The sequence below is a fragment of the Prionailurus bengalensis genome, chromosome A1 (genome assembly GCF_016509475.1).
Source record: "Prionailurus bengalensis isolate Pbe53 chromosome A1, Fcat_Pben_1.1_paternal_pri, whole genome shotgun sequence".
Classification (NCBI taxonomy): domain Eukaryota; kingdom Metazoa; phylum Chordata; class Mammalia; order Carnivora; family Felidae; genus Prionailurus; species Prionailurus bengalensis.
This window is the reverse complement of record NC_057343.1, coordinates 51,417,783-51,443,773: the sequence shown is the minus strand read 5'-3', so window position 1 is coordinate 51,443,773 and position 25,991 is coordinate 51,417,783. Positions and strand designations below refer to the sequence as shown.

The 25,991-nt window shown below is 38.4% G+C and overlaps 1 protein-coding gene and 1 long non-coding RNA gene across 20 annotated transcripts in view; one reads left to right on the top strand and one right to left on the bottom strand.

The window, feature by feature from the left end:
• The window catches only part of MYCBP2 (MYC binding protein 2), a 286,735-nt gene extending 274,959 nt beyond the window's left edge, over positions 1–11,776 (top strand). For all 19 annotated transcript variants that reach the window (XM_043580959.1, XM_043580920.1, XM_043580876.1 and 16 more), the window contains 6 exons: positions 332–520; positions 1,301–1,408; positions 2,573–2,782; positions 4,197–4,304; positions 4,947–5,112; positions 10,944–11,776. In XM_043580959.1, the coding sequence (XP_043436894.1) occupies positions 332–520; positions 1,301–1,408; positions 2,573–2,782; positions 4,197–4,304; positions 4,947–5,112; positions 10,944–11,059 (897 nt within the window). In that variant the 3' untranslated portion in view covers positions 11,060–11,776. The remainder of the gene's footprint in view (positions 1–331; positions 521–1,300; positions 1,409–2,572; positions 2,783–4,196; positions 4,305–4,946; positions 5,113–10,943) is intronic.
• A 2,033-nt stretch (positions 11,777–13,809) lies between these two features.
• On the bottom strand, positions 13,810–15,552 carry LOC122483723. The gene is made up of 2 exons (XR_006297456.1): positions 15,195–15,552; positions 13,810–14,117 (listed from the first exon to the last, which is right to left on the bottom strand). It is a non-coding gene; the product is annotated as an uncharacterized LOC122483723 (long non-coding RNA).
• Between the last annotated feature and the right edge of the window lie 10,439 nt (positions 15,553–25,991).

Here is a 25,991-nt window from a genome sequence, read left to right as displayed (position 1 = left end):
AGGGGGGGCACTTGTTGGGATGAATACTGGGTGTTTTATGTAAGTGATAAATCACAGGAATCTATCCCCAAAACCAAGAACATACTGTATACACTGCATGTTAGCCAACTTGACAATAAATTCTATTTTTTTAAAAATTACACGTTAAAAACGTTGCTAATAATCTTTAATTTATATTCAAATGAAGAATAAAAAAAAAACTTTATTGTTACATAGCCTCAATGTGTATTTCCTGTGGAAAATATCTTGGAAAATTAATATAATGGATATAATTACCAGGAGATATGCCCTTTTTGATATTTTGAATGCCATCATAATTTATTTTTAATAGGAATATGCTAAGATAGCCTGTAGTAAGACGCATCCTTGTGGTCATCCATGTGGAGGTGTTAAAAATGAAGAGCACTGTCTGCCCTGTCTCCACGGCTGTGATAAAAGTGCCACGACGCTGAAGCAAGATGCCGATGACATGTGCATGATCTGTTTCACCGAGGCGCTCTCAGCAGCACCAGCCATTCAGGTTGTCTCAGCTCTTAAAGTGTTAGAAGTGTCTAGAATTTAAAACGGGAATTATAAATATATTTGTTATTAAACCTATTTTATATCATTGGAAGAAAATGTCCCACTAACATCTTCCATTTCTTGAAGAGCAAATTCTGTCCCTTTATGTTTTTTCCATTTTGTGTGCTCATAATTTGTGATTTGTGTGAGTCTGTATAATCAATAGAATGTATAAAATATTCTTAAGGGAGGAAAAAATAATAAGGTTATCTAGTAGCCACTCTCTTCTTAATTTCGAAAACCCAGAATGGTAGCGTTATGCAATTGATAAACATACCTATATATGTAATGCATTTGCATACATCTATAATGTTAGTAATATTATTGAAGTTATAATTTGCTAAATAAGTTTTTAAAACTTTTACCACTTGTTTATATTTTCAGTTTTTACGACTGCAAAATAATGAATATTCTAAAAAATAAATCTTAAACCTTTAAATCAGGAGTTCCTTCTTTCTACCAGAAACAAAAGTGAATAATTTTAAATTGCTCCCTAACGTGGCTTACTCTTTTAAGGTGTCATTAATACACGAATGGTAACAAATTGGGAGAAGCTGAAGATATAGTTTATAATATTTCATGAATAACAGAGAAGATCTGAAATTTCATTATTCTAAACTTGATTTTTCCCTTACCTGCTTTAACTAGCACCTTGCATTGAACATGGAATAATCTGCCATTTATTCAAGTGTTTATCGTTATCACATTTGCTTATATCCCTTTCTTTTTTTAATTTAAGCTGGACTGTAGTCACGTATTCCACTTACAGTGCTGCCGACGAGTTTTGGAAAACAGATGGCTTGGTCCAAGGATAACATTTGGCTTTATATCTTGTCCCATTTGCAAGGTATGGAGAGAATCAGAAACTGTCTGCTTTCTATCTATTTTTATCTTTACCTTCATCTTTCAGAATAAACATGTCAGCATCTCTTGGTGTCCTTCTCGATTTACTTTTTACCCCCGTTCCCCACCAGTTTCTGCTCTTTTCATCCAGGTGTGCCAGAGAATATTATAAGATCCCTCTATCTATTATAATGCATTTCAAAACAGTAAGTGCCCATTAAAAGCTGTTTAAATGGAATTAAACATATCGCATCAGAAAATTCATTTAGACATCATCATGCATGGTGTTTGTCACCACTTCAAATCCTGAGACATGACAGCAGGTGACGACCAAAATGAATGAGTCTGTGGTGCTTGTAGCTTCTTACACCTGCCAATAAAGATTAAGTCTGGGTTTTCAGAGCCAATAAGACGAATTCTTTTAGAGCGTAGGTAAAACAAGGAGAAGATTATTAACATTTTGACAAATCTCTTTAAAGATAGTAAACAAAGTAGCAACTTGATTTGGCCAGCCAGTCATGATTAACAAAAAACCTGTTTCAGAATGTGACTGACAGTGCCTTCTCTAGTAATTCTTCATTCCTTCCTCTGTTAAGTTCTCCCTATTTCCTTCAGATGTGCAGACTGGTATAAAGGGTATAAAATGGAAAGACTTGCTGCAATCATTGTTTAGTTAGACTGAGGAACAATCAAAAATATTGTAATAAATAATTTTCTCTCTCTTCTTATATGGTGCCACAGAAAAGGTCACATTTAGGAAATGATATACGAAGGTGATATACAAAATACTACCTCTTCATCTACCCTACCCCAAAGAACCAGGACACTCACACAGAGGGAGTGGGTCTTATTTGTGGCAGCAAGGCAGCCTTTTATTCCCAGAAGAGCTAAGGCAACAGAAGATATATTTCAGACTCAGGAAATATGAAGATAATGAAACAGAATTTTCATGCTTTATGTCTCATTTGCCCCCATTGTCCCTGATCTTGGAAAAATGTGGGCTTGTGAGGGTTTTACAGGATTATTTTTAAACGGTATTTTATTTAGAAAATATCCACTCTCTGGTTATCTCCTAACACAGTGCTTAATTCTTAGATGCACACTTAAGTATTTGTTGAATTCATAAATAAATGATTCTGTTAAAGAATGTTCATTTTTTAAATTTCAGAACAAAATAAATCATATAGTATTAAAAGACCTGCTTGATCCAATAAAAGATCTCTATGAAGATGTCAGAAGAAAAGCCTTAATGAGATTGGAATACGAAGGTCTGCATAAGAGTGAAGCTATCACAACGCCTGGTGTGAGATTTTATAATGACCCCGCTGGCTATGCCATGAATAGATATGCATATTATGTCTGCTACAAATGCAGAAAGGTATGCTGTAAGTTATCATGGGAATTTTTAAGAACTAGAGATTACCTATGTGATTAAGAATTGAATTGTATAATGATACTGAATTCTTATATGTTAAGGCCGAAGTTAAAAATGAGAAAGCTTGATACTATGTTTTAAGTTGAATTTTTTTACTCAGTTTGTTTTGGGATTTTTTTAACCTGTACAAACTATTTCCAAAGCATGTAGTATTTCTGTACACAAGCCACTTCATATCAGTAATCTCCTGTTTGCCAAATCCAGTTAGTTCTTAAATAAATCTCTCCTACTTGCTCTTACCACCATTTCCTCATAAAATTCCTTGGCTTCCAAGATGCTACTCTTGGAAAGTACTACTCTTTATTTCTGGTTATTTGTCTTTAACTCCTTTATAAGGCTCATTTTCATTTACCTGCTCTGTATAGATTTAGTTTCTCAGCACTGTATTCTTGCCTAATTACAACCTTCTTACCTTTGCAGAGCTCTTGTTCACCAAACATCTGTATCATTCTGACCTTGAAAATTTTTTGAGACTTAGATACAAATATTTAACTGCTTACCAGACATTTTAATTTTTTCACAGATACTTCAAAGTCCACATGAGAAGTATTACATTCATCAACTTTGACTGTCTCAGTGTCTGGTCTTTATTTACAAAGTCTTATCAATTCTGTCTCTAAATATCTCTGAATTCTTTTTTTTCTATTACATCTTCAGCAACCCTAATCATTGTCTTTGGTAATTATAGTAGCCTTCTTACTGAGCCCCCTGTGTGGAGCCCCTAACCCCTCCATTCCATCCTTTACATTCACATTGCTACTAGTAGATTAATATTTCTAAACCTCAAGGGGCGCCTGGGTGGCTTAGTGGGTTGAGCATCCGACTTCAGCTCAGGTCATGATTTCATGGTTTGTGGTTCGAACCGTGTCAGGCTCTGTGCTGACAGCTTGGAGCCTGGAGCCTGCTCCGGATTCTGTGTCTTCCTCTCTCTCTGTCCCTCCCCCACTACTATTACTACTACAGTATTAAAATTTGGAAAATTCTCACGCATGATTATCAAAACAATAGAAGGAAACATTTAATGTTTCAAAATGAGAAAAATTACTCAAACTTTGCCCTGAGAAAGCAGTTTCTCTTCACTACTTAATATATTTTTTATATTTATTTGGAATATTATACATTCTTTTGTTATTTTACTTTGACAGTACAGTGTTTGGAGTTCCTACTGTATGCATGAGTTTATTCCAGATTAAAGTAGCTTTATTTCATACTCCAGTCTAACTATATGGGCATCCACTGGGCACTGCAGGGGAGAGTCTAATAGATAATAGTATTTTCTAAGACCTCTTGATTTTACTTTCAGTATCCTCATACTGTATCTTCCATGACAAGGTTTTTGTTGTTGTTCTCCGCATAGGCATATTTTGGTGGCGAAGCTCGGTGCGATGCTGAGGCTGGACAAGGGGATGATTATGATCCCAGAGAGCTCATTTGTGGTGCCTGTTCTGATGTGTCCAGGGCTCAGGTGGGTAGCACATTTTAATAGAAAAGACAGTTTAGATATGTTAAGCTCCTATTTTTTTTTCAAAAATAATAATATAACTAAGATGGTGGGAATAATACAGCAAGTTTTTGCCCAGTGTTTATAGCAGTGTATAATTTTTCAAATTAATTCATATATGTTATTTTCTTGGATGGCATTTACATTTTATAATTTTGTCTTAAATAAAATTATCACCATATTTCAACAAGTAATAAATTTATGTATTTCACTTTCTCAAACCTGTAGTCACACTTTTAGGTTTACCTCACTTCCATGAAATCTTCATAGTACATCTGTGAGACTGAGAGATAGATTAAATATTATTAACCATTCAGTTTGGCTGACCAGGAAAAATTTACCAGGAAATCAACTGTCTTACTTATTAAATCAGATTGGCTATGATGAATCTGAGATGAGAATTTAGGGCCTTCTCCAGACCTTTTGGGCAGAGCTATGCGTTTATTCATTAATTTTTCAATGCATATATCCTCAGTTTTCCAATCAGTTTTGAGAGCTATGCATACTCACATGATACGAATCACTAAGCTACATATATGACCGTCTTAACTGTAATTGAAATAGACTCACTATAATCTTGTGTCTGTTTATTTTCTTTTGCTATAGATGTGTCCAAAACATGGCACAGACTTTTTGGAGTATAAATGTCGCTACTGCTGTTCAGTGGCAGTCTTTTTCTGTTTTGGAACAACACATTTTTGTAATGCTTGTCATGATGATTTTCAAAGAATGACTAGCATTCCTAAGGAAGAACTACCACACTGTCCTGCAGGTATGCTTTTAATATTTTTAAAAACATTGTTGTAATATATTTATTTTCGAGTTTAATTTAATGATCACAAGAGAACCCTGTTCCAAGTGGTAGAAATCCGGTTCAAACTAGACTAAAGAATCAGAGCAAATTTCTTGGCCCTTGTAAGCTTTTGACATTCTGAGTGAAGTAGAAAGGTCACCATGGTGATGAGGGGTCAAGAGTTGTAATGGAAACCGGCACCCGGGGAAGAAGGAAGTCAGTAAAAAAATCACTGTTTCGCACTACAGGGCCATGTGAAGTTTGAAATTATGAATTGATAATAGAACAGTTTTAAAGGATTTTGTAATTTTTTTTTTTTTTTTTTTTTTTGAGAAGTCTGGAACCAGCACCATAAAACCGACAAGTGATTTGATCTAGAGAGGCTGGGAATCGGCAGCGTAGGGAGCGTCAGGAAAGCCAAGGAGTTAAGCCGCTGAGAATACAGGAGAAATAATTGTGTGTAGAGGCCAGGCTGAGAAAAATAGGAATATGAAACCAAAAAGAAACCCAAAAGATTGGAAGAGGTCAGGAGGCTGGTGGTTCCAATGCAGTGGAGTACCAGGCTTCACAGAAGTGGGGGAAGCAGAAGGGGAGGTAAATGTGACCAAAGAAGAGAATTTTACATGAGATATATCTGAAATTGGTGAAAATACATGCAAAAGTACTTACAGCACAATCCACAATCTTTTGAAAGCTGAGAAACATACTCTCATCCACCACTTATCAGAGAGCAGATGCTAGAACCCTACTGAAAAAAAGCCTCTCAAAATTGCTAACACATCTACCTTTCAACAGTCCCACTTCTGAGGATATACCTACATATGTGAGGTAAATTAAAAAAGCAAATAAACAAGACTATTCATTGCAACATGGCTTGTAAAAATAAAAATTCATAAGCAACCCAGGTGTCCAGCAGGAGGGTGGTTACACACTAAGTACTGTGCACCATCAAAAAGAGAAAATGGTGATGAGGATGGAGTCTCTATGTACTCATATGGAAAGATGTGTAGGAGACTGTTACATGAAAAATCAAGTTACAGGGGCGTGTGAGTGGCTTAGTTGGTTAGGCATCCGACTTCAGCTCAGGTCATGGTCTCACAGTTTGTGAGTTCAAGTCCCACGTCAGGCTCTGTGCTGACAGTTCAGAGCCTGGAGCCGTCTTTGGACTCTGTGTCTCCCTCTCTCTCTGCCCCTACCCCACTTGCACTGTCTTTCTCTCTCAAAAATAACTAAACATAAAAAAATTTTTAATGAAAACTTTTAAAGAAAAAAGAAAAATCAATTTACAAAACAAGGTATATAGTCTGCTGTCTTGTAGGAAAGGGGAAAATGAAAATATATGCTCATTTGTTTATATTTGCCTTTAAAAAACTGTGGAAAGATACACTAGAAATTAATAAAATTAATTTACTATTGGGAAAAACCAGGAAGATAGGTAGAGATGGGAGAAAGGTGACTCAATGTATACAGTGTTTTAACATTTTGATTTTTAAGCAATGAGAAATATATTATCCATTCAGAAAGAATAAGTAGGGTTTGTTTTTTAAGTATAGCTACTTTTGCTATTTTGTTTATGTTAAATAGATAAAAGATTGTTCATGGCAAATAGAAATTGTTACACTCTTTCCCCTCTAAAAAGAATTTTTTATTTTAAAGTAGATGTAGTAGACTTTGAAAGAAGCAAGATCAGAATAACGTAAGGCTAGGTGTTTAGGATAATGACCAGCATAAAGATGTGAAATGTAATAGCTAGAGGAGGGTGGTGAGCTGGAGGTCAGCAAATGAAGGAAGTACGATAGGGGCAGTTTTCTGGCTCATGTTAGTTTCACGGGAAGAGGGTTATTGAATTGAAAGTTGTAAGTCAGTGGTCTAGAAGTAAATGGGAACCAGGAGAGTCGGTCTTGCTTCCTGGCTTCATGACACAGAGGAGCTCAAGAGACAAGCAGCTTCTAGTTGAGAAAGTTTAGAGGCAAGCAATATCATCAGGGAAAATTCACATTTTTACTTAATGAAAGAAAGTTTCTTCTATGTTCAGAAACGAAGACAAAACAACAACCAAACACTAAAATTAATCAAGAGGTTAGCTAGCAATAAAACAAGTGTGGAGAACACAGAGGTGGATAGTCGCTGAGAGGTTCCAGCAAAGGCAAGGCTTCCCTCACACATTCACATGATCACCGAGCTCTGCCAGTACAGGGACTTCACCCTGGAAACAACCATGAGCCAGAGGGATGAGGCAGGAGAGGATTTACAGAGATGACAGAAGGAACTGACATCAATCCTGGGCATTTTCACATACATTTTCTTACCTAGTTTTTACAACCTACAAGGTAGCTGGTGTTATTCTCACCTTCACAGATGGAAAGTTAAGGCCCAGAGAAATTCAGTAGCTGGCCTAAGATCGTAACACTTAGACTGAGGCATACTCTCCCAGCCTTTCACATTCATCTAACTCATTAACTCATCCATTCCTATAGAGAACTGGAATAGAATTAAAGCAGACCCCACAGTGAAATCAGCAGGGAAGATGGCCATACATTTTACTTAGAAGGTCGGAGGGATTGATTCTGTAACCACTGTCAACCCATTAATTCCAATTTTTAATATATGGATAAGAACAAGAGTCCAGATTAAGAAGTTAAAGTAGACCATTCCTCTGTTACTTTCTAAAATAATTATTAACCACCTTCTTAGTGCCAGAATACTTAGAGTTAAATATTGCTGTGCCTATTTAAAAGATGAGGGACCTAAGGGATTCCTGGGTGGCTCAGTAGGTTAAGCGTCCAATTTCAGTTCAGGTCATGATCTCGCGGTCCATGAGTTTGAGCCCCACGTCAGGCTCCATGCTGACAGCTCAGAGCCTCCAGCCTGCTTTAGATTCTGTGTCTCCCTCTCCCTCTACCCCTCCCCCACCCGCACTCTTGTCTCTCAAAAATGAATAAATGTTAAAAAATTTTTTTTTCAAATAAAAAAACTAAAATAAAAGATGAGGGACCTAAGAATCAAGAAAGATTAAGTTAACTTTGCCTCACTTTTCTTATCTGCACAATGGGGACAATAGTTCCTGCCTCTATGACTGGTAGAAGATTGAGTTGACATACTAGAGCAGTACCTCAATAGCAAGCACACAAGTGTCTGCAGGTGATTTTTCTTTTGTTTTTACTTTCACTGTATTTTTTTTTAGCATCATGATTATATTACTCTTTTTTACCTTCATGATTAGATTACTAACTCCTTGAAGATAGGGGCCATGTACTATTCATTTTTACATCTCAAGCACCTAATGTAACACCATTCACACATTAGGCACTGAGTAAATATTTGTTGAGTAAGTGATCGTTTATTTTCTCCCAGAAAAAAACAAGGACTGCAGTTTGCAGGAGCCATCATTTATGGTGTCGTGTACTTGAGTGTCCCTCTTCCTGACAACTCTCCCCCACCCACCAGTGGGGTGGGCAGAATATCAGTGTGCAGTGTGATTTGGGGTGGCAGGTACTGATACACACTATAATTTATAACCGGAATAATTACCTTTGTAGGTTTTAACTGCTGCTCTTATGTCTGGTAGCTGAAACCAGCAGTTGACTTCTCCCTCTGAGATGACCTGTCTTCAGTGTGATACTTACCCTCTTGCCTTGGTCTTACTATTATATGGATAGAGGCAGTTTGTACTTGTTCAGTGGTAGTAATAACAGCTAACATACTGTGCCAGGCTAAGAGCTTCATAAACACTAGCCTTTTATCCCTCCTGTTTTCCTTCTTTTAAACCTAGAAGAGCTAAATTCAGTTAAGATCTCATTCCCCATTCATCTGGGTAAGCTTATTCCATCCAATCTCATACTTTTCTTTCAGAGTCAAAATTTACATTTATTGTTTTGGTTACTAGCTGTAGGAAACAAATGCATACTTCTGTTTCTTCCTCTGCTGTTAGAGACTCTGTATTCAGGTATAAGCCCAGCCAGGATTCCCTACACAGTCAAGTTCCTCATTTATAAAGGAGCTAAATGTCCTTTACTTTTTTTTTTTTAATGTTTACTTATTTTTGAGAAATAATGAAACAGAGCACGAGCAGGGGAGGGGCAGAGAGAGAGGGAGACACAGAATCGGAAACAGGCTCCAGGCTCTGAGCCATCAGCCCAGAGCCCAACGTGGGGCTCGAACTCCCGGACCGCGAGATCGTGACCTGGCTGAAGTCGGACGCTTAACCGACTGCGCTACCCAGGCGCCCCTAAAAGTCCTTTTTAAATGATAAGAAACACATCACATGAAGCACAGTGATATAGCAAGTCTTTTAAAATAGAAAAGTATAGTTTTATGTACATTTTTAAGCCTCATTAAGTTTCTATTTTCCCTAAGTGCTTCTTCCAGATTGTTATATTTTATATTATGTTACCATTCATGTATTTAAGCTGATTTTCATTTTTCTACTAATCTTCCTTCAGATACTTTTAAAATAACAGTCTTTAATAATCAGTCTTTCCATTTCATCAGTGTGTGCGTTTTCTTCAGAGAACTAACATGGCTTATTTACATTTAAATTTGTTTTTACCTGCAGAAAAACATTCTATTAAAAAGTCTCCATATTTTCTCATCCAGAATAGTGTTCTATTCAACTGAACTGACAGATTTTCATGACGATTTTTGTTCATTGTTCTTTGCTTTAAAATGATATATCTAATGTTCAACCTCACTAATCAGGGAAATGCCAAACAAAACCACAATGAGGTGTCACTTTACACCAATTAGAATGGTTAGAATCAGAAAGACAAGAAATAGCCAGTGTTGGCAAGGATGTGGACTAGAAGGAACCCTCGTGCACTATTGGTAGGAATGCAAACTGGTGCAGCCACTGTGGAAAACAATATGGAGGTTTCTCAAAAAATTTAAAATAGAAATACCATATGATCCAGTAATTCCACTGCTGGGTATTTACCCAAAGAAAATGAAAACACTAATTCAAAAAGATATATGTACTCCTATGTTTATTACAACATTATTTACAATGGCCAAGATATAGAAGCAACCCAGGTGCCCATCAAGAGATAAATGGATAAAGAAGATGTGTGTATACACACACACACACACACACACACACACACACACATACACAGAGTAGAATATTACACAGCCATAAAAAGAAAGAGATCTTCCCTTTTGTGATAACATGGATGGAGACATAGAGGGTATTATGCTAAGTAATAAGAAATAAGTCAAACAGAGAAAGACAAATGCCATATGATTTCGCTTAAATGTGGAATCTAAAAAACTAAACGAAACAAAAAAGCAGAAACAGATCCATATACAGAGAACAGTCTGATGGTTCTGAGTGGGGGAAGTAGGCACAAAATGGGTGAAGGGGAGTGGGAGATACAGGCTTCTACTTATGGGATGAATAAGTCACCAAAGTGAAAGGTATAACATAGGAAATATAGTCAGTGGTATTATAATAGCTTTGTATGGTGACAGATGGTATGGCTCATACCATAATGTATAGCTGTGTGGAAGCATTATGTTGCACACCTGAAATTAAAGTAGCATGTGTGTCAACTGTACTTCCATTAAAAAAAAAAATAAAAATGTTTAAGATGAGGTATCTCATTCATTGATAGAATAAAATCTATAGCTCATAGAGGTGATTTCTAGGCAAGATGTTGTAGGTAGATTCTGTCATTTTTAAAATTTGTATTTGTGTAACCATAGTCCTGTTATTTCTTTGAATATCTTATCAGTAATTTATATTTACATTAGGTTTGTATATATGTGTGTGTTTTTTTAATTATATGCTTTTGCCTCCTTCAAAATGTATACAGGTCCCAAAGGCAAACAATTAGAAGGAACTGAATGTCCACTCCATGTTGTTCATCCACCCACTGGGGAAGAATTTGCTCTGGGCTGTGGAGTGTGCAGAAATGCTCACACTTTTTAGAACACTCAGATTCCTTTGTCTACAGAGAAGAAGTTGCCTTCATCCCCCAAGTGGATGTGGTAAAGTTTAAACTCTGCTCAGGATAAGGACGGGACCATTTTTACATCCATGAAAATGAACCATTCACAGTGCAAGAAGGATGCCAAATACCATGTACATAATTCTTGCTATGGAAAGTTTCCCCATTATTTCAGTTTATTTTCTTTTGAACCAAGACATCAAACTTGTGAGGTGTTTGCATGTGGCCATTACCGTCATTGGCCTGTGAAGCATTGAACATTTATAGATAATTGATATAAAAGAATCGCCATGCCCATGGACTAAGAATGATGCTGGCTTTCAAGCAAAAAAGAAAAATAATCATTGTTTATTGTATACTGCCTTTTTTGTAATCCTGTATAATTGCATCACGGGTGGGGATGAAAAGAAGAATATTCTGGTTTATTTCCTAGACTGTTATTTAAAAAAAAAAAATTGTGTTAGGACTGGCATATAAATGTAATAAGTATCACACTGTATATAAAGATATCAATGTTTGTTCTGTATAAGAATTACTAAATTACAAATGCAGTTTCATTTAAACTTCTAGGTTAAGTTGAGCCTGAAATTTTAATGAAGTGCAATACTGAGTGTGCCTCATTATCTTGCAGCTGTAAACATATTGGAATGTACATGTCAATAAACCACTGTACATTTTTATACAGTGATAAAGTCTAACAACTGTGTGAGGTGTTTCTTCAGAAACAAAATTTAAATACCTTTAAGGTCTAAATTCCATCCAATTTTCCTTGTAAAAAAATTCACTGACACAACACAATGATAACTTTCATAACTCTTAGGGAAAATAAGACTAGTAATGAAGTACATTTTGGAATCTTAATTAAACACTGGGAAGAACAAATAAATATATGTATTAATAAACAGACACATGCCAAAGACAGAAAAAAAACCATCTAGGAAATTGACCAACCTCTACCTTACTAACCAGAACCTTTTTGGACTTTTATCATCAACAAAATCACTTGCCTCTTCTTCACAGACTACAGTGTGTTTCTGTGGATCTTTTTTTATAGTTAACTCATAAAATTGACAATTGTTATTTATAAGTATCATAAATCAGTTTCTATTTATTTCATGAGAATGACAAAAGTTTTTTTCAGTTTTGTTCTATATTCCCATTGTTGGAAATACATAAACTGATGTGTCAATATAATGTTTGCCTTGAAGAAACTTAAAATGAAAAGATCAAATCTGAACACAGTTAACTCTTTAGAGAATCTTCTAATAAATTTCATAAACATGCCCAAGTCTTATCCTTCAGGCTTTAGGAAAGATCGCTGTTAATGGTTTTTGTTGTTGTTAGGAGAGGAATAGCTGAGAGGCCATTTGAGCTCCATCTTGAAGAATAAGTAGCATTTCAAGGGGCAGAGAAACGCATGAGAAAAAAAATATGTAAGCAGAACATTCTAAAATGTAATAGAGCAGTGTGAGTAGTCTAACTCCTGATGTTGGAGACTTTACTGCAAAAATAAAATCGGAATATCACAGATTGATCTCTTCATGATGCAGTTTGTGGGTCTGCTGGATGTGCAAGCTCTTGGGCTTGCTGAGCAAGGAAGAAGGTCCCCCTTAATCTAAATAAGATACATCTGACCCATCACTGAAAAAGTAATGATAACACTTTCTTTTAAAATCTCTTAAGCGGATTATGCAAACTCCCTTTGCATTGGGTGATGTTGCCCCAGAGTTGCAAGCAGTTTTTAATTGCCCCAATGTGTTTGAAAGCAGGAGTAATCTGTTGTTATTAAGGGCACTTTTGGTGGTTCCAAGCCAAGCTAAAAGGGTTGCAGGCAGAACTAATCCACTCTGAACCTGCAGAATACCTTGGGTTAATATTTCATGAAGAACTCTTGAGCTTTAAGAAGAGAAGTGTTCTGACGGCATGTTTATATCCTCAAAGGGCCAATTGGGACTGGCTGCCTGTGTTCAAAAGAGATTCTAGAACCTTCAGGGCAATACAGTCTTTTTCTTCAGAACAAGTCATTGTGCCGTGAGGATGTTGGGCAACAGGCATCAGAAAGGGATGACCCTGTTCCCGAGACAACCCCTCAGCCCCAGAATCTAACTCTCAGGATCTACTTAGGAAGCTGTGTCTCCCTTCTTCCCCAGTCCTCTTCATCCCATGCCAAGTCCTGTGGGAGAAGACTGAAGGAAGGTACAGGCTCAGAACTGGCTTCAAATGTTTCCAAGAAACACAAAGTAGAAGCAGAGATGGAAGCTGTTCCTAGGAATATCCAGGACACCTGGAGGGGAGAATGTGGTGAGGCCATTGTAATAACAGTGGATTTAAAATCACAGGCCACAGGAATGAAGCCAACCTTCAGAATGTCACACAGAGAGGAGACATCACGGACGCTTGAGAACTGAAAAGAATACCATTTTGTATCCATTAACTTAGCTGGCAGATTGATCAGTTCCAGTGTGTGAATTGGCATGGAAAAGATAGGAAACAGGAAACTAACAAGATGCTTGAGTAGAATGAGCCATCTCAAATCAACATTCTAGAAATCAAAAGGATAAAACTTACCTTCATTTATGAGGATGCTATACTTAATCATATCCCAAGCATCTCAAAACCAGAGAACATAACTTTAGGAATAAGTTATGACAAAGCACAGAAGGGAAATGCCTTGGCACGCTTTTTGGCTCAAGCATACTGTGCACCAAGAAAAAGACAAGAAACAACAGAATCACAATAGCAGGAGTTAGGGAATCCGGAAAGAAACCCTTTTCTGTTATATTTGCAGGCCTAGGAAAAGCCATGTTTTAAGCAGTTTTCTGGCCAGACTGCTTAGGTCTAAAAACTCTTAGAGTCAATAAGTTTACTTGAAAAATCTGTATTCTCTGTTCACTTTCCATTCACAACAGGTGTTGATTCCCCTTCTTTTTCAGACTTTTCAGCCCCAACGTCTCTCCCCACTTTGTCACTGAGTTCCACCTGCACATGGTCATGTGGTTCTGACAGTAGCTCCCAGATGGGACATTGCAGCTCGTTTTCCTGAAAAACACCAACAGTACTTAAAGAGCTGAAATTGAAGCCAGAAGGCTTGGGTTTGGGTCCTGCATCTGCCTCTGCGAACTTGTGAACTTGAGCAAGCCACTTACCCTTTTTTAATTACAACTTCTTAGAAAAAATAATACCTAATCTAAGTCAAATGAGAAAGTATTTACACAAGCACTTTCTCCCACAATAAAGTCTTACTTGAAAGTGAAACATAAAGGAAAAAAGAACATTTATTCAACACCTCCTAAATGGCAGATACCAAATTGTAGGCATTTCATTTAATCCTCCCAGCAATTCTGTAGGCTACAGCATGGTTAATCTCATTTCATGACCTTAAGGGCTTAGAGAAGTTAAATGACTTGCATCAGATCCCAGCTAATCTAATCTAGATTTGTCTGAAAAAAAAAACCCTGAGATGTGAATCCAGTTCTTTTTGTCTCTAAAACCCAAGCTCTTTCTCCCACATCATGCTATTGCTATTACATCACCAAACTGGTTCAATGACAAAAAGTAATTTATGAAATAGTAACTGGACACTTGCAACACAGGCAAAGTCACAAAGGGAACATGACAGTGTTTGCCTCCAGAAGCGTGCAATCTAGATGTGGAGGTGCACAGCTCAGACGTGACGTGGGGCGGCCCCTACGTCACAGAGCATGGTTAGCTGACAGCCTCCAGCTCCACACCTGCCACAGCATTTAGTCCAAAGCTGCACTCTCCCCGGGGAAGCCGTGGCCAGTGGCAGGGCTGTGGAGAGCTAGGACCTGGCCATTTCTGCCCAAGGCAGCGCTCCCTTCTGGGCAAACCACCAGAACCTGGGCCAGCCCAGACTTTCTTAGAGCAGCGCTACAATTGGAAGCTCTTCCTACCCAACCTTCCTTCTCTCTACCATTTCATAGATGCCACACCCAAGTCACAGTCTGACGGCCCTCCATTCTCACTGCACCCTTGCCCTTTCATCTCTCATAGGCACTACCCCAAACAGACTTACTGCACTTCTAACTCTATCTTGGCATCTTTTCCCAGAGGGCCTGACTGACACAGGAGGGTACTAGATTTTAAATGACTTACTCACAGTGTCTTCATTTCACAAATGACGTAAGGTAGCTTGGAAAAAATTCAGAGACTATAACAGGTAAATACTGAAGGGAGTTACGCTGAAAAAAATTATGAAAGGAAACCCAAGGTTAGAGATGAGTGTCAAGTAAGTAACCACATAGTCTTAGGTAGTTGCTAGAGAACAGGCCAAAAATTTTGAAACAAGTTTCTTGGCTAACAAGGCAATACAGGAAGCATGTTCAGTTACAACTTGCAATGTCCATTTCCTCAAAAAAACCAAAGTGCAGGTATATGAGCCTAGTCTTGAATGGGTCATTTTTTTAATTTTTTTAATGTTTATTTATTTATTTTGAGACAGAGAGAGAGAACAAGTGGGGGGGGGGGGGCAGAGAGAAGGAGAGACAGAATCCCAAGTAGGGATCAGAGCCTGATGCGGGCGGGGCTCAAACTCATGAACTGTGAGATCATGACCCGAGTAGAGATCAAGAGTTGGACACTCAACTGACTGCACCACCCAGGCGCTCCAAGAATTGATAAATTTTGACAAGCAAAAGTAGGAAAGAGCATCCCAGGGAGAGAGCATGGTAAAAACCAAACCAATGATGTGTCCCCTGAAGTGGACGTAAGCTGTTTTGCTTTATTAATCCATTTAATAAATATTTGAGCACCGTTCTGTATCCACAGTTGACAGTGCATGCTCATGAGGGTGGGAACTGTGTTCCCAGCTGCTTAGTAACCATGATTTACACATAGAAGTTACTCGATGAACATGAGTTACTGAGTTAATATGTGCAACGTGGTGGGCCAAGTGCTAGAAATAAGACCTTCACAGAACACAAATACAAAAGCATGTAAATAATACACTGTTGTTAAGAACTATAATCGAGGTTTTCTAACGAGAGAATATTTGTTGAGGGCTTACAGTAGCCAACCCCTGTGCCAATGCATGAGCATGGGAGGCAGAATAACAGCCCCCAAAGATGCCCACGTCCTAATCCCCGGGAGATGTGACTAGGTGGCCTCTAGCAGCAAAAGGAACTTTGCAGATGTGATTAAGGGTACAGGCCTTGACATGGGCAGAGTTTCCTGGATTAATCCAGTAGGCCCAGTGTAATCACATGTGAGTCCTAATATGGGAAAAATGTGGCAAGAAGAATAAAGCCAGAGAAGGAGCCTAGAAGACCCTACACTGCTTGGCTTTGAAGATGGAGGAAGGGGTGAGCCCGCAAGGAATGCAAGCAGCCTGTCGAAGCTGCAAAAGGTAAGGAGACACATTTTCCACTAGAACCTCTAGATGGAATGCAGCTTTACCAGCATCTTGATTTTAGCCCATTTGGACTTTGGTCTCCAGAACTATATACATTAATAAATCTGTATTGTTTGAAACCACTAAGTCTGTGGTAATATGTTACAGCAGCAGTAAGAACAAATACAATGGGCTTCATGGGCATTATCACACTTTCTTCTTCCACAAACCTGTGAACAACTGTTTTTCTTTGGCAGATGAGGCAGCTCATACTCGCAGAGGTTAAACAACCAGCCCAAGGGTTTGCAAAGATTTAGTACTAAAAGGCAAAGAATTGAAACTATCAAGTTATTTTTTAAATTGCTTACATATTGAAATATAATAGTTGGGACTGACTCGGTTAAATAACACATATTATTGAAGTTAATTTTACCTGTCCCTTTTTACTTTTTTTTTTTAATTTAGAAAATTAAATTTTTTTAATTTAGAAAATTTTAAATTGCATATGTGACTTGTATATATTTCTAATAAACAATACCGGCTTAGAATCCCATTCTCAACAGTCTGAATTTTGTCACCAATCTTCAGATTTTTTTTTTTTTTGAGGAAAGACACGTGTTTTGGGAAGATAATGCAGAAAATGGGTCAGACAGTGGCTTGAAAGACAAGGTTCCTGTCACTTCTTCCCTTTGAGAAGTTTACAATCTAACCCTAGACAGAATTAAAATAGAAAGAGATGGCCTAAAATGAAATAGTTTCATTAGGCTATTTTTCTCTGGAAAAACCCAGAGAAGTGGTGTTGCTGAGGCAAGCCATCCTAGAGTGAGCGTCCTCACCAGAGGAATCAGAACCAGTAATAATGATAGCAGCGCTGACTAACGTTTACTGGGCATTTACTGTATGCCTGCCACTGACCCACATGCTTTACAGGCATTAACTCAGTTCTAATGACAACTCTGCGTGGTAGATATTGTTATTTTTATTATTATTATTCCCACTTGACAGGTGAGGACACTGAAGCACAAAAAATGTCAAGTAGTTTGTTCCAGCTTGCACATCCTGTGAACGCAGAACAGGATCTTGGGAGAGCCGCCTGCCCCTCGGGAAAGAACTGCATGTGTCTTTCTTATAGTAAGATTGTGGTGGACCTGTCCACGTGGATGGCAGGAAAAAGAGGCAGTCATCATGCCCACTCATTTTCCCGGGACTCCAGCCGACCCAGGCCCATCCCAGCCTTCCACCATCCCTGTATAAGGAGGCAGAATCACCCTCAGTTAATGGCAGCTACGGAGAAGATGCCACTTCCCACCCACGTGCCCAGACATGGGACACAGTGAGACCAAATTCCACAATCACCTTTCAGGTAAAAGGAAACATCATTTGAGACCCAAGGAGGAGCCTTTCCAGGTCACGTGTATACTGGTTAGGAGTTTTGATTGCAAGCAAAAGAAAGCAAATTTAAAATAACTTCAGTAAGCAAAAAACAAACAAAACAAATGCAATCGCTGGGATACCTCCAGGGCTTGTAGGTCCTCTCTCTGCATCTATTTTTTTTTAATGTTTATTCATTAAAAAAAATTTTTTTTAATGTTTATTCACTTTTGACAGAGAGAGAGAGAGACAGAGCATGAGTGGGGGAGGGGCAGAGAGAGGGAGACACAGAATCCGAAGCAGGCTCCAGGCTCTCAGCTGTCAGCACAGAGCCCCATGCGGGCCTCAAACTCACAAACTGTGAGATCATGACCTGAGCTGCAGTCAGTCGGACACTCAACCGACTCAGCCACCCAGGCACCCCGATGTTTATTCATTTTTGAGAGAAACAGCATGAGTGGGGGAAAGGCAGAGAGAGCGGAGGGTGGGGATAGAGGATCTGAAGCAGGGTCTGGGCTAACAGAAGCAAGCCAGATGCAGGGCTCGAACTCATGAACCATTAGATCATGACCTGAGCTGAAGTACGGTGCTCAACCGACTGAGCCACCCAGGTGCCCCTCTCTGCATCTATTTTGTTCTTCTTTCTCACTGCAGAGCATCTCAATGCAGAGCATCCAGACCATGTGGTAGAAAATGACCACCTATTGCTTCTGGGTCTAAATATCACAAGTCCAAGCATTCAAGGAAGGGACTACTTCCTTCCTTCCTTCCAGAATTAATTCTGAATTCCTTGGGGCAAGACTGTCTTAGACCGGATGCATAGGGGCCAGGTTCACGAGCTACAGGAAGCTATGATTAAAACCAAATAGATGGGGAAGGGCTCCCCACCAAGGAGCTGCTAGATAGACATGTGAATAGGTGTCCACTACAGATGCCCTAACAGACTTCAGTCCTGGATAGGAAGTGAACATGATGACCTTCTAATTATGATTCTGTGGTCTTTTTTTTTTTTTTTAAGAATTAATTTTTTTTTTAAGTTTACTTATTTTGAGAGAGTGAAAGTATGCAAACAAGGGAAGGGCAGAGAGAGAGGCAGACAGAGAATCCCAAGCAGGCTCTGCACAGTCAGCGCAGAGCACATCTCAGGGTTGGATCTCACAAATCATGAGATCATGACCTGAGCCAAAATCAAGAGTTGGATACTTAACCAACTGAGCCACCCAGGTTCCCCATGATTCTGTGAACTTACTAACTCTGTGCTTTTCTTGCCACTTGGATAGATTGCTTGCCCCTCTTCTGCCAAATCCCATTACTTTCTTCAAGATTTGATTCAAAACTGACCTCTTAAATGAATGAGCTTTCCCTGTCTATTCCTATTGTAGGAATGCCCTCAGCACCTTTGTATACAATGTTAATCTTATTATTAGGAACCTATTCATACATAGTTGTACATAACATTTTCTAATCTCACCAGTGGGTGTTATCCCAATAGTTTAGACAGCTATAGAAGGACGGAGACCTTGGTTTTTTTTCCCTCCTTTGCAACCACCAAGCTCCTTGTAGACAGTAAAGAAAAAAAAGGAGGAAGGGGAGAAGAAGGAAGAAGAAAGGAGGAGGAGGAAGAAGAAGCCAGGAGAAGGTAGGAGGAGGAGAATGAGAGAGAGAGGAGGAGGAGGAAGAAGAATGGAAGGAGGAGGTAGGGGGGGAAGGAGGAGGAGGAGGACCACAGGAGCTACAGTTTCTTTCTCCTGTGTTCTATGAACAGATTTCCTGTTTGCCGTGAGGTTTCCCATTCCCAGGAGGACATGTGAAATTGGTGAGTCAGAAAAGCACAGAACTCTGTATAATTTGGGTCCTCTGGTCCATAAGCAAGCTCACTTATGACTGTTTTCTTGTCACCATCCTGTTTACCTCTTGAGATTCTCCCCTCCTTGTGACATCAAACTGCCTGTCTAATTATTCCCCATGACAGATTTGAGTCACAATAAGGCTCATGTCCGGGCACTGCAGTGTGTAATACCAACATAAGCCCTGTCCTGTCCTATTCTTTCTTTATTCAAAGAAACATTTACTGAGCCAGGAACTGTCGTAGGAGCCTAGGATCCATGAACAAAACAGACCCCAGGTTCACATTTTCCTAGTGCTTATATTCTAGTAAGGGAGACAGACATTAAACAGATATACATTATGTCTATTATATGCCAGCTGGCAATATGTGTTGTGAAAAAGGCAAAAGGACAGGGGCCTCTGGAGTGTTATTGTCACTTTTGTTTACTTTTTGTCTTATTTATTTAAATTTTAAATATTTATTTATTTTTTAGTTTTAGTAGTACATTATTGGATTTGATTAACTAATATTTCTTTTAGAATTTCTGCACGTGCTTTTGTAAGACAAGTGGGACTATAGTTTTCTTTTCTGTATTTGGTTTGGGAATCATGATTATACTTGCATCATGAAATGACCTGGGCAGCTTTTCCTCTTCATCTTTTTCTCCAGTAACTTGTATCAGATAGAAGGGTTAACTCTTTCTTGGAAATCTGGTAGGGCTCACTTGTAATTCCATCAGGGCCTAGGGCTATTTGGGGGGAGAGGGCTTTGATAATTACTTCAAAGACTATTGTTTTATTCAACTTCTCTACTTCTTCCTGCCAACTTTAGCATTTTATATTTTTCTAGGAATTAATTTATCTAGGCTTTCAAGTTTATTAGTTAATATATCATACTTTTATAATTTTAAATATCTGTGGTGGCTGTATTTGCTTCCCCTTTTAAAAATTCTATTCTTTTCAATTTGCAACTTTTTTTTTTCTTAATCAATCTGACCGGAGTTGCATCTACCTTATTCACTTTTATTTGAAACAGCTTTTGTTTATTATAATCTTCTCTATTTATTTTTTCCTATTTTATGGATTCCTGCCCTTGTCTTTATTATTAAATCTCTTCCAATTATCCACTACTATATGACAAACCACTCAACACTTAATGGGTTAAAACAGTGTATTATTATCTCTCAAGTTTCTGTGGACTCAATGTGCACTGCTCCATGAGGCTTTGTCTTTTTATAATATGGTGACCGATTGTTCTGACACACTATGCAAAGAGTAAGCATTCCAAAAGACCCAAATGAAGGCTGTAAGGTTTCTTATGATCTAGCCTCAGAAGTTTTAAAACATCACTTCTGTCTTGCGCTACCAGTAAAGCAAATCACCAGGGCAAGCCTGGGTTCAAGGGCAAGGTGACTGGACTTCATACCTAATGTGAGGCACAGCATGATGTTGTGGGGGAGGGAGGAATACGGGGTGGCCACCTTGTAGACTATCATTATACATTTGTTCTGAATGTTTTGGCTTTTTCCTGTTGCTTTTCTTTTTCTTTCGACTTATTGATTTAAATACTTTGCTTTTGTCAAATTGTCCTTATTTCTGGATAGCTATATTTAAAACTCTGAATTTCATTTTAAGTGTTGGTATAGATGTTTTTCTACTGATGTATGATTAAATACTAATATATGTGGTATTTTAATTATCTTAAAACAAAGACATTTCTTAGTCTCTGTTATGATTTCTTTTCTAACTCGTGTAGTAATTTATTTTATTTAGTTTTTAAACAGATGGCATTTTTAGCTCTTCTTTCATTATTCATTGCTAACTTCATTGCATTATGGCTAACAACCATAGTTTGTATGATCCTGAAACTCTGGATTTTACCCTCTTTTGTGGCTTAATACATGGTCTGTTTCGTAAATGTTTTGTTTCTCTACAATGACTCTGCAGTATAAAATTCCATATACCCAAGAGCTTAAAGTTACTGCTTGTATTTTTCAGCTCTACAATGATTCTGCTTATATTTTGCCTGCTTGATGTATCAGTTTCTGAGGTGGGTGTGTTAAAATCTTCAACTAGAGTTGTAGATTAATCTCTTCCTGCAGTCCTATCTGTTGTTGCTTCATGCATTTTGTACACTGTGAGGTGCATATATGTTCATGACGATGCCATCTTCTTGCTCTATTGTTTCCTTTATTAGTACTGTTACTTTTATTAATGCATCTTTTCCCTTATATCATTTGGATTGACTTCTATTTCTAATTCTGTGTCTCCCTCTCTCTGACCCTCCCCTGTTCATGCTCTGTCTCTCTCTGTCTCAAAAAAATAAACGTTAAAAAAAATTTTTTTTAATAAAAAAAGAAGAATTTTCAATTTTACTTCACAGCTGGTATGAATTCTAGATTGGTGGCAAAGAGAAAATCAGTGAGTTAGAAGATAATACATGATGCAACAAAGAGAAACAAAGAAAGAAAAATATGAAAGAGCAGTTAAAAGACATAGAGGATGAATTGAGAGGAGTGAGTGTGAAGTCCGTAACAGCAAAATGGAGGGGTTGATAGGAAAGAACTATCTGAAGAGACAGTGACTTATATGAGGACCGGAGATGAGTTTGCAAGAGAAGTTGTAACTGAGATGTGTGCATAAAGACGGAATTTTAAAGATCTTTATCCTCTTCAAGGAATAGCTGGCTGAGCTCACAGGGAGATGAGCCAGTTTTAGCTTGAGTAACCTGTTTTAGCTTGAGCTCTAGGTTAGGAAAAAAGTCTTTCTGAGAATTCATAACCGTGGCTCTGCCCTCACACAGATTGGCGCCTGAATTTATACTGTCATGACCCAAGAACCCAGGAGTCAAGAAATTATTATAAAAAGTTGTTCCAGGCTAGTAATACCCTGCAGCATGTAGCAGAAGCAAACACAAAAATCCTCCCTAGAGTGACACACCCTTAACCAGGTTGCACAGGATTCCTACACCTGAAGCTTCACAGAAGATGAACTCATGAATAACATGAGTAACAACATGAATAACAACCTACCATGAACAAACATTTACAAAAATCAGGATTAGACCCCCAATTATTTCATGTGATTAAAATGATTAAAGAAAAAAAAAGAATTAAAAACAAGAGGAAAAAAATCAGAAAAAATCAAGCAGATGTGAAAAAGATCCAAGTGTCACTTTTAGAAATAAAAAATATAAGCACAGATTGGCTTAATAGAAAACTATACCGATCTGAAGAAAAAGTGACTTGGCAGACATATCTGAGGTAATTACAAAGATTTCAGTACAGAGCAATAAAAACATTAACAATATGAAATTAAGAGATATGGAGGCAATCCTGTCATGCAGAGTAAGTCCCAATAATTTATGCAGACATCTCCCCACTCAAGGAGATGGAGCGTAACTCCCCAACCCTTTTGTGTGAGATGTGCTTAGTGATTTCCTTCCAAACGGTGAAGTAGGGAAATGGAGGGAAAAAAGTAACTTTACAGTGGAGCAACTTGACCTCACCCTAATTAATATGAACATCAAGAGGGATTAAGTCCTTTTGACAACATGTAGCCTTGACATGATGTGATGAGAATGGTACTTCATACATCTGTGATCTTCCTCCCGGTCTAATCATGAGAAAAACAAGAGACAATCCCCGATTGAGGAAAACTATACAAAATACTGAAGCAATATTCCTAAAAACTGTGAAAGTCATTAAAACAAGGAATCAAAATAGTGTTTTAGGAGCTACTCAACATAACCTAACCTATCTTAATCAGTGGAGTGCCAAGGTGAACAAAAGTCTGTAAATTGTCATACGTAACATGACTGTGATATGTCAGAATTATAGCATCTTTAGCAATGGAAAAAATACAACGTCAAATGCTGATAAAAATGGTCTCTATTATCCTCATTCACACATGAAAATAATACTGTAGGCACCTAATAAAAATTTTAAATGTCAATTTTTTCCATGATGATCTCATTTATTCATGCAAAAATTTTATATTTCAAATTTATATTGCTTCCAAAAGTATTTTATTATGTCTATTTCCTCATGAAGGTAGTGGGAATAGCCCGTCCCTGGTAGAGGGGGTACATTGTCTGTAGAGAATTTAAAAGCAATAATAATGCTGACTAAATATTGGTATGCCTTTTATTATCACATATATTGGCAATGCTAAACGGGATTAGCAATAACACATTCTTCTGTGCTGGACCAAACTATCCCACATACACCTTCTTCTTCCTTCCCCTAAAATGGCATTGATCTTGACTAATACAACTAATAAATGTAAATAAGTATTGACTGATTTAAAAATAAACACAAGTTTTAAAACACAAGTTGCAGGGCGCCTGGGTGGCTCAGTTGGTTAAGCGTCTGACTTCGGCTCAGGTCATGATCTCAAGGTTCGTGAGTTCAAGCCCTGCGTTGGGCTCTGTGCTGACACCTCAGAGCCTGGAGCCTGTTTCAGATTCTGTGTCTCCCTCTCTCTCTCTCTGACCCTCCCCCTTTTATGCTCTGTCTCTCTCTGTCTCAAAAATAAATAAACGTTAAAAAAAAATTTAAAAAAAACCACAAGTTGCAAAAAGGTCAAATAAAATCATTAAAACAGTAATAAGGAAGGAGAGGGAACATTCAATACATAAAATGTGTCAAGATCCTTGCCTTCCTTTTTTTTTTTTTTTTTTTAATTTTTTTTTTTCAACGTTTATTTATTTTGGGACAGAGAGAGACAGAGCATGAACGGGGGAGGGGCAGAGAGAGAGGGAGACACAGAATCGGAAACAGGCTCCAGGCTCTGAGCCATCAGCCCAGAGCCTGACGCGGGGCTCGAACTCAAGGACCCTGAGATCGTGACCTGGCTGAAGTCGGACGCTTAACCGGCTGCGCCACCCAGGCGCCCCATCCTTGCCTTCTTTAGGGAGAGAATAGACTAGGAAGAGGATTTTAAAAGGGACTACAACTGGGAGTGTGAGAGTTTTAATAACTTCCTATTACTACTCTTCATCATTTAGTCACTGAGGGGGACCTAAAAAATGTTGCAGTTCAGGTACATCCACGTTATTACGTTGCTAGAGACTTTGTTCAACTTGATCTGTTGATCAGATACCAGGCCCTTAACAAAAAACACCCGAATTTTCCCACACTGAATCTTAATGTAATTTTACACATGGCTTCCTAGCTCGATTTTTGCAATGGAAGAGTAGAACGGTCTCTGGGCATCACTGCTTTCCAGTCTCTTACATATGGGTCAGATCATTGACAAGACCTCTCTGGGTGAAAAATTACTTTCTTCTTATTTTTGAGGGAGAAAGGAGGAATGACACATGATTCAAGTTATGATTTTGTATGTAAGGACATTTCTCACTTTAAGAAAACCCAGTATCCCAAATCCAAACTGTTAAAACAAGCTAAGTTGGTAGCACTTACACACAAAAATGCCTGGATTGATAAAAGGCTTCACTTGTGGGTTATTTTTTAAATAGCCATTTAGTCCTTTATGCTTTCCTTATTATGTTTCACAAAGCTTTACAAACTTCAGGAGTCTATCTACTTTTTTCTTTTTAAGTTTATTTATTTTGAGAGAGAGAGAGAGAGAGAGAGCGAGCGAGCAAACAAGCATGAGCAGGAAAGGGGAAGAAAGAGAGAGGAAGAGAGAGAATCCCTAGCAGGCTCCATGCTGTCAGGAAAGAGCCCCATATAGGGCTGAAACTCATGAACAAGATCATGACCTGTGCAAAGTCGAGATGGACACTTAACCAACTGAGCCACCCAGGCGTCCCAGGAGTCTATCTCCTTTATAAGTGGTTTTTAAAAAGTAATAACGATGATAAAAATTGTTTTAAAAAATTAGAAAATACAAATATTTTAAATATAAAAATCATTTGCAATCCCAGTGTTAACACTGCCACCATTCTGCGATAATTCCTCGCAGTTTTTAAGAACACCTTATGTACATATGCTGTGTGTAAATTTTTAGAGCCTGTATTTTAACCCCTTGAGTTCCGTGGTGCTGTCGTGGCCATTCCAGGTCGAGCCTCTCGGTGCAGAGGTATGTCAGCGGTCAGCAGCTACAGTTTGTCTTTCTGCCTCGGAGAACCAGCTGCTGGATGCAGCAGGCTCAGAGACACTCCCTCCTTTTTCCTTTCCTGCTCCACCTCCCTAAACTTTCCAGTTTCGACAGCAGATAGTCTCTTGGCCATCTAGCTAGCTCCAGCCCTCCCACACTGGCTTCAAAAGGAAAAAATCCCCTAAGGGTAGCAGTAGCGTCGCAGGGAGGAAAGCTGCCCACTCTCCTGGAACCAAGAGGCGAAGGGCCCCATCTGCCCGGGCGGCGCGCGCTCTCGGCGGGCGCGACCCACTCCCGCCCTC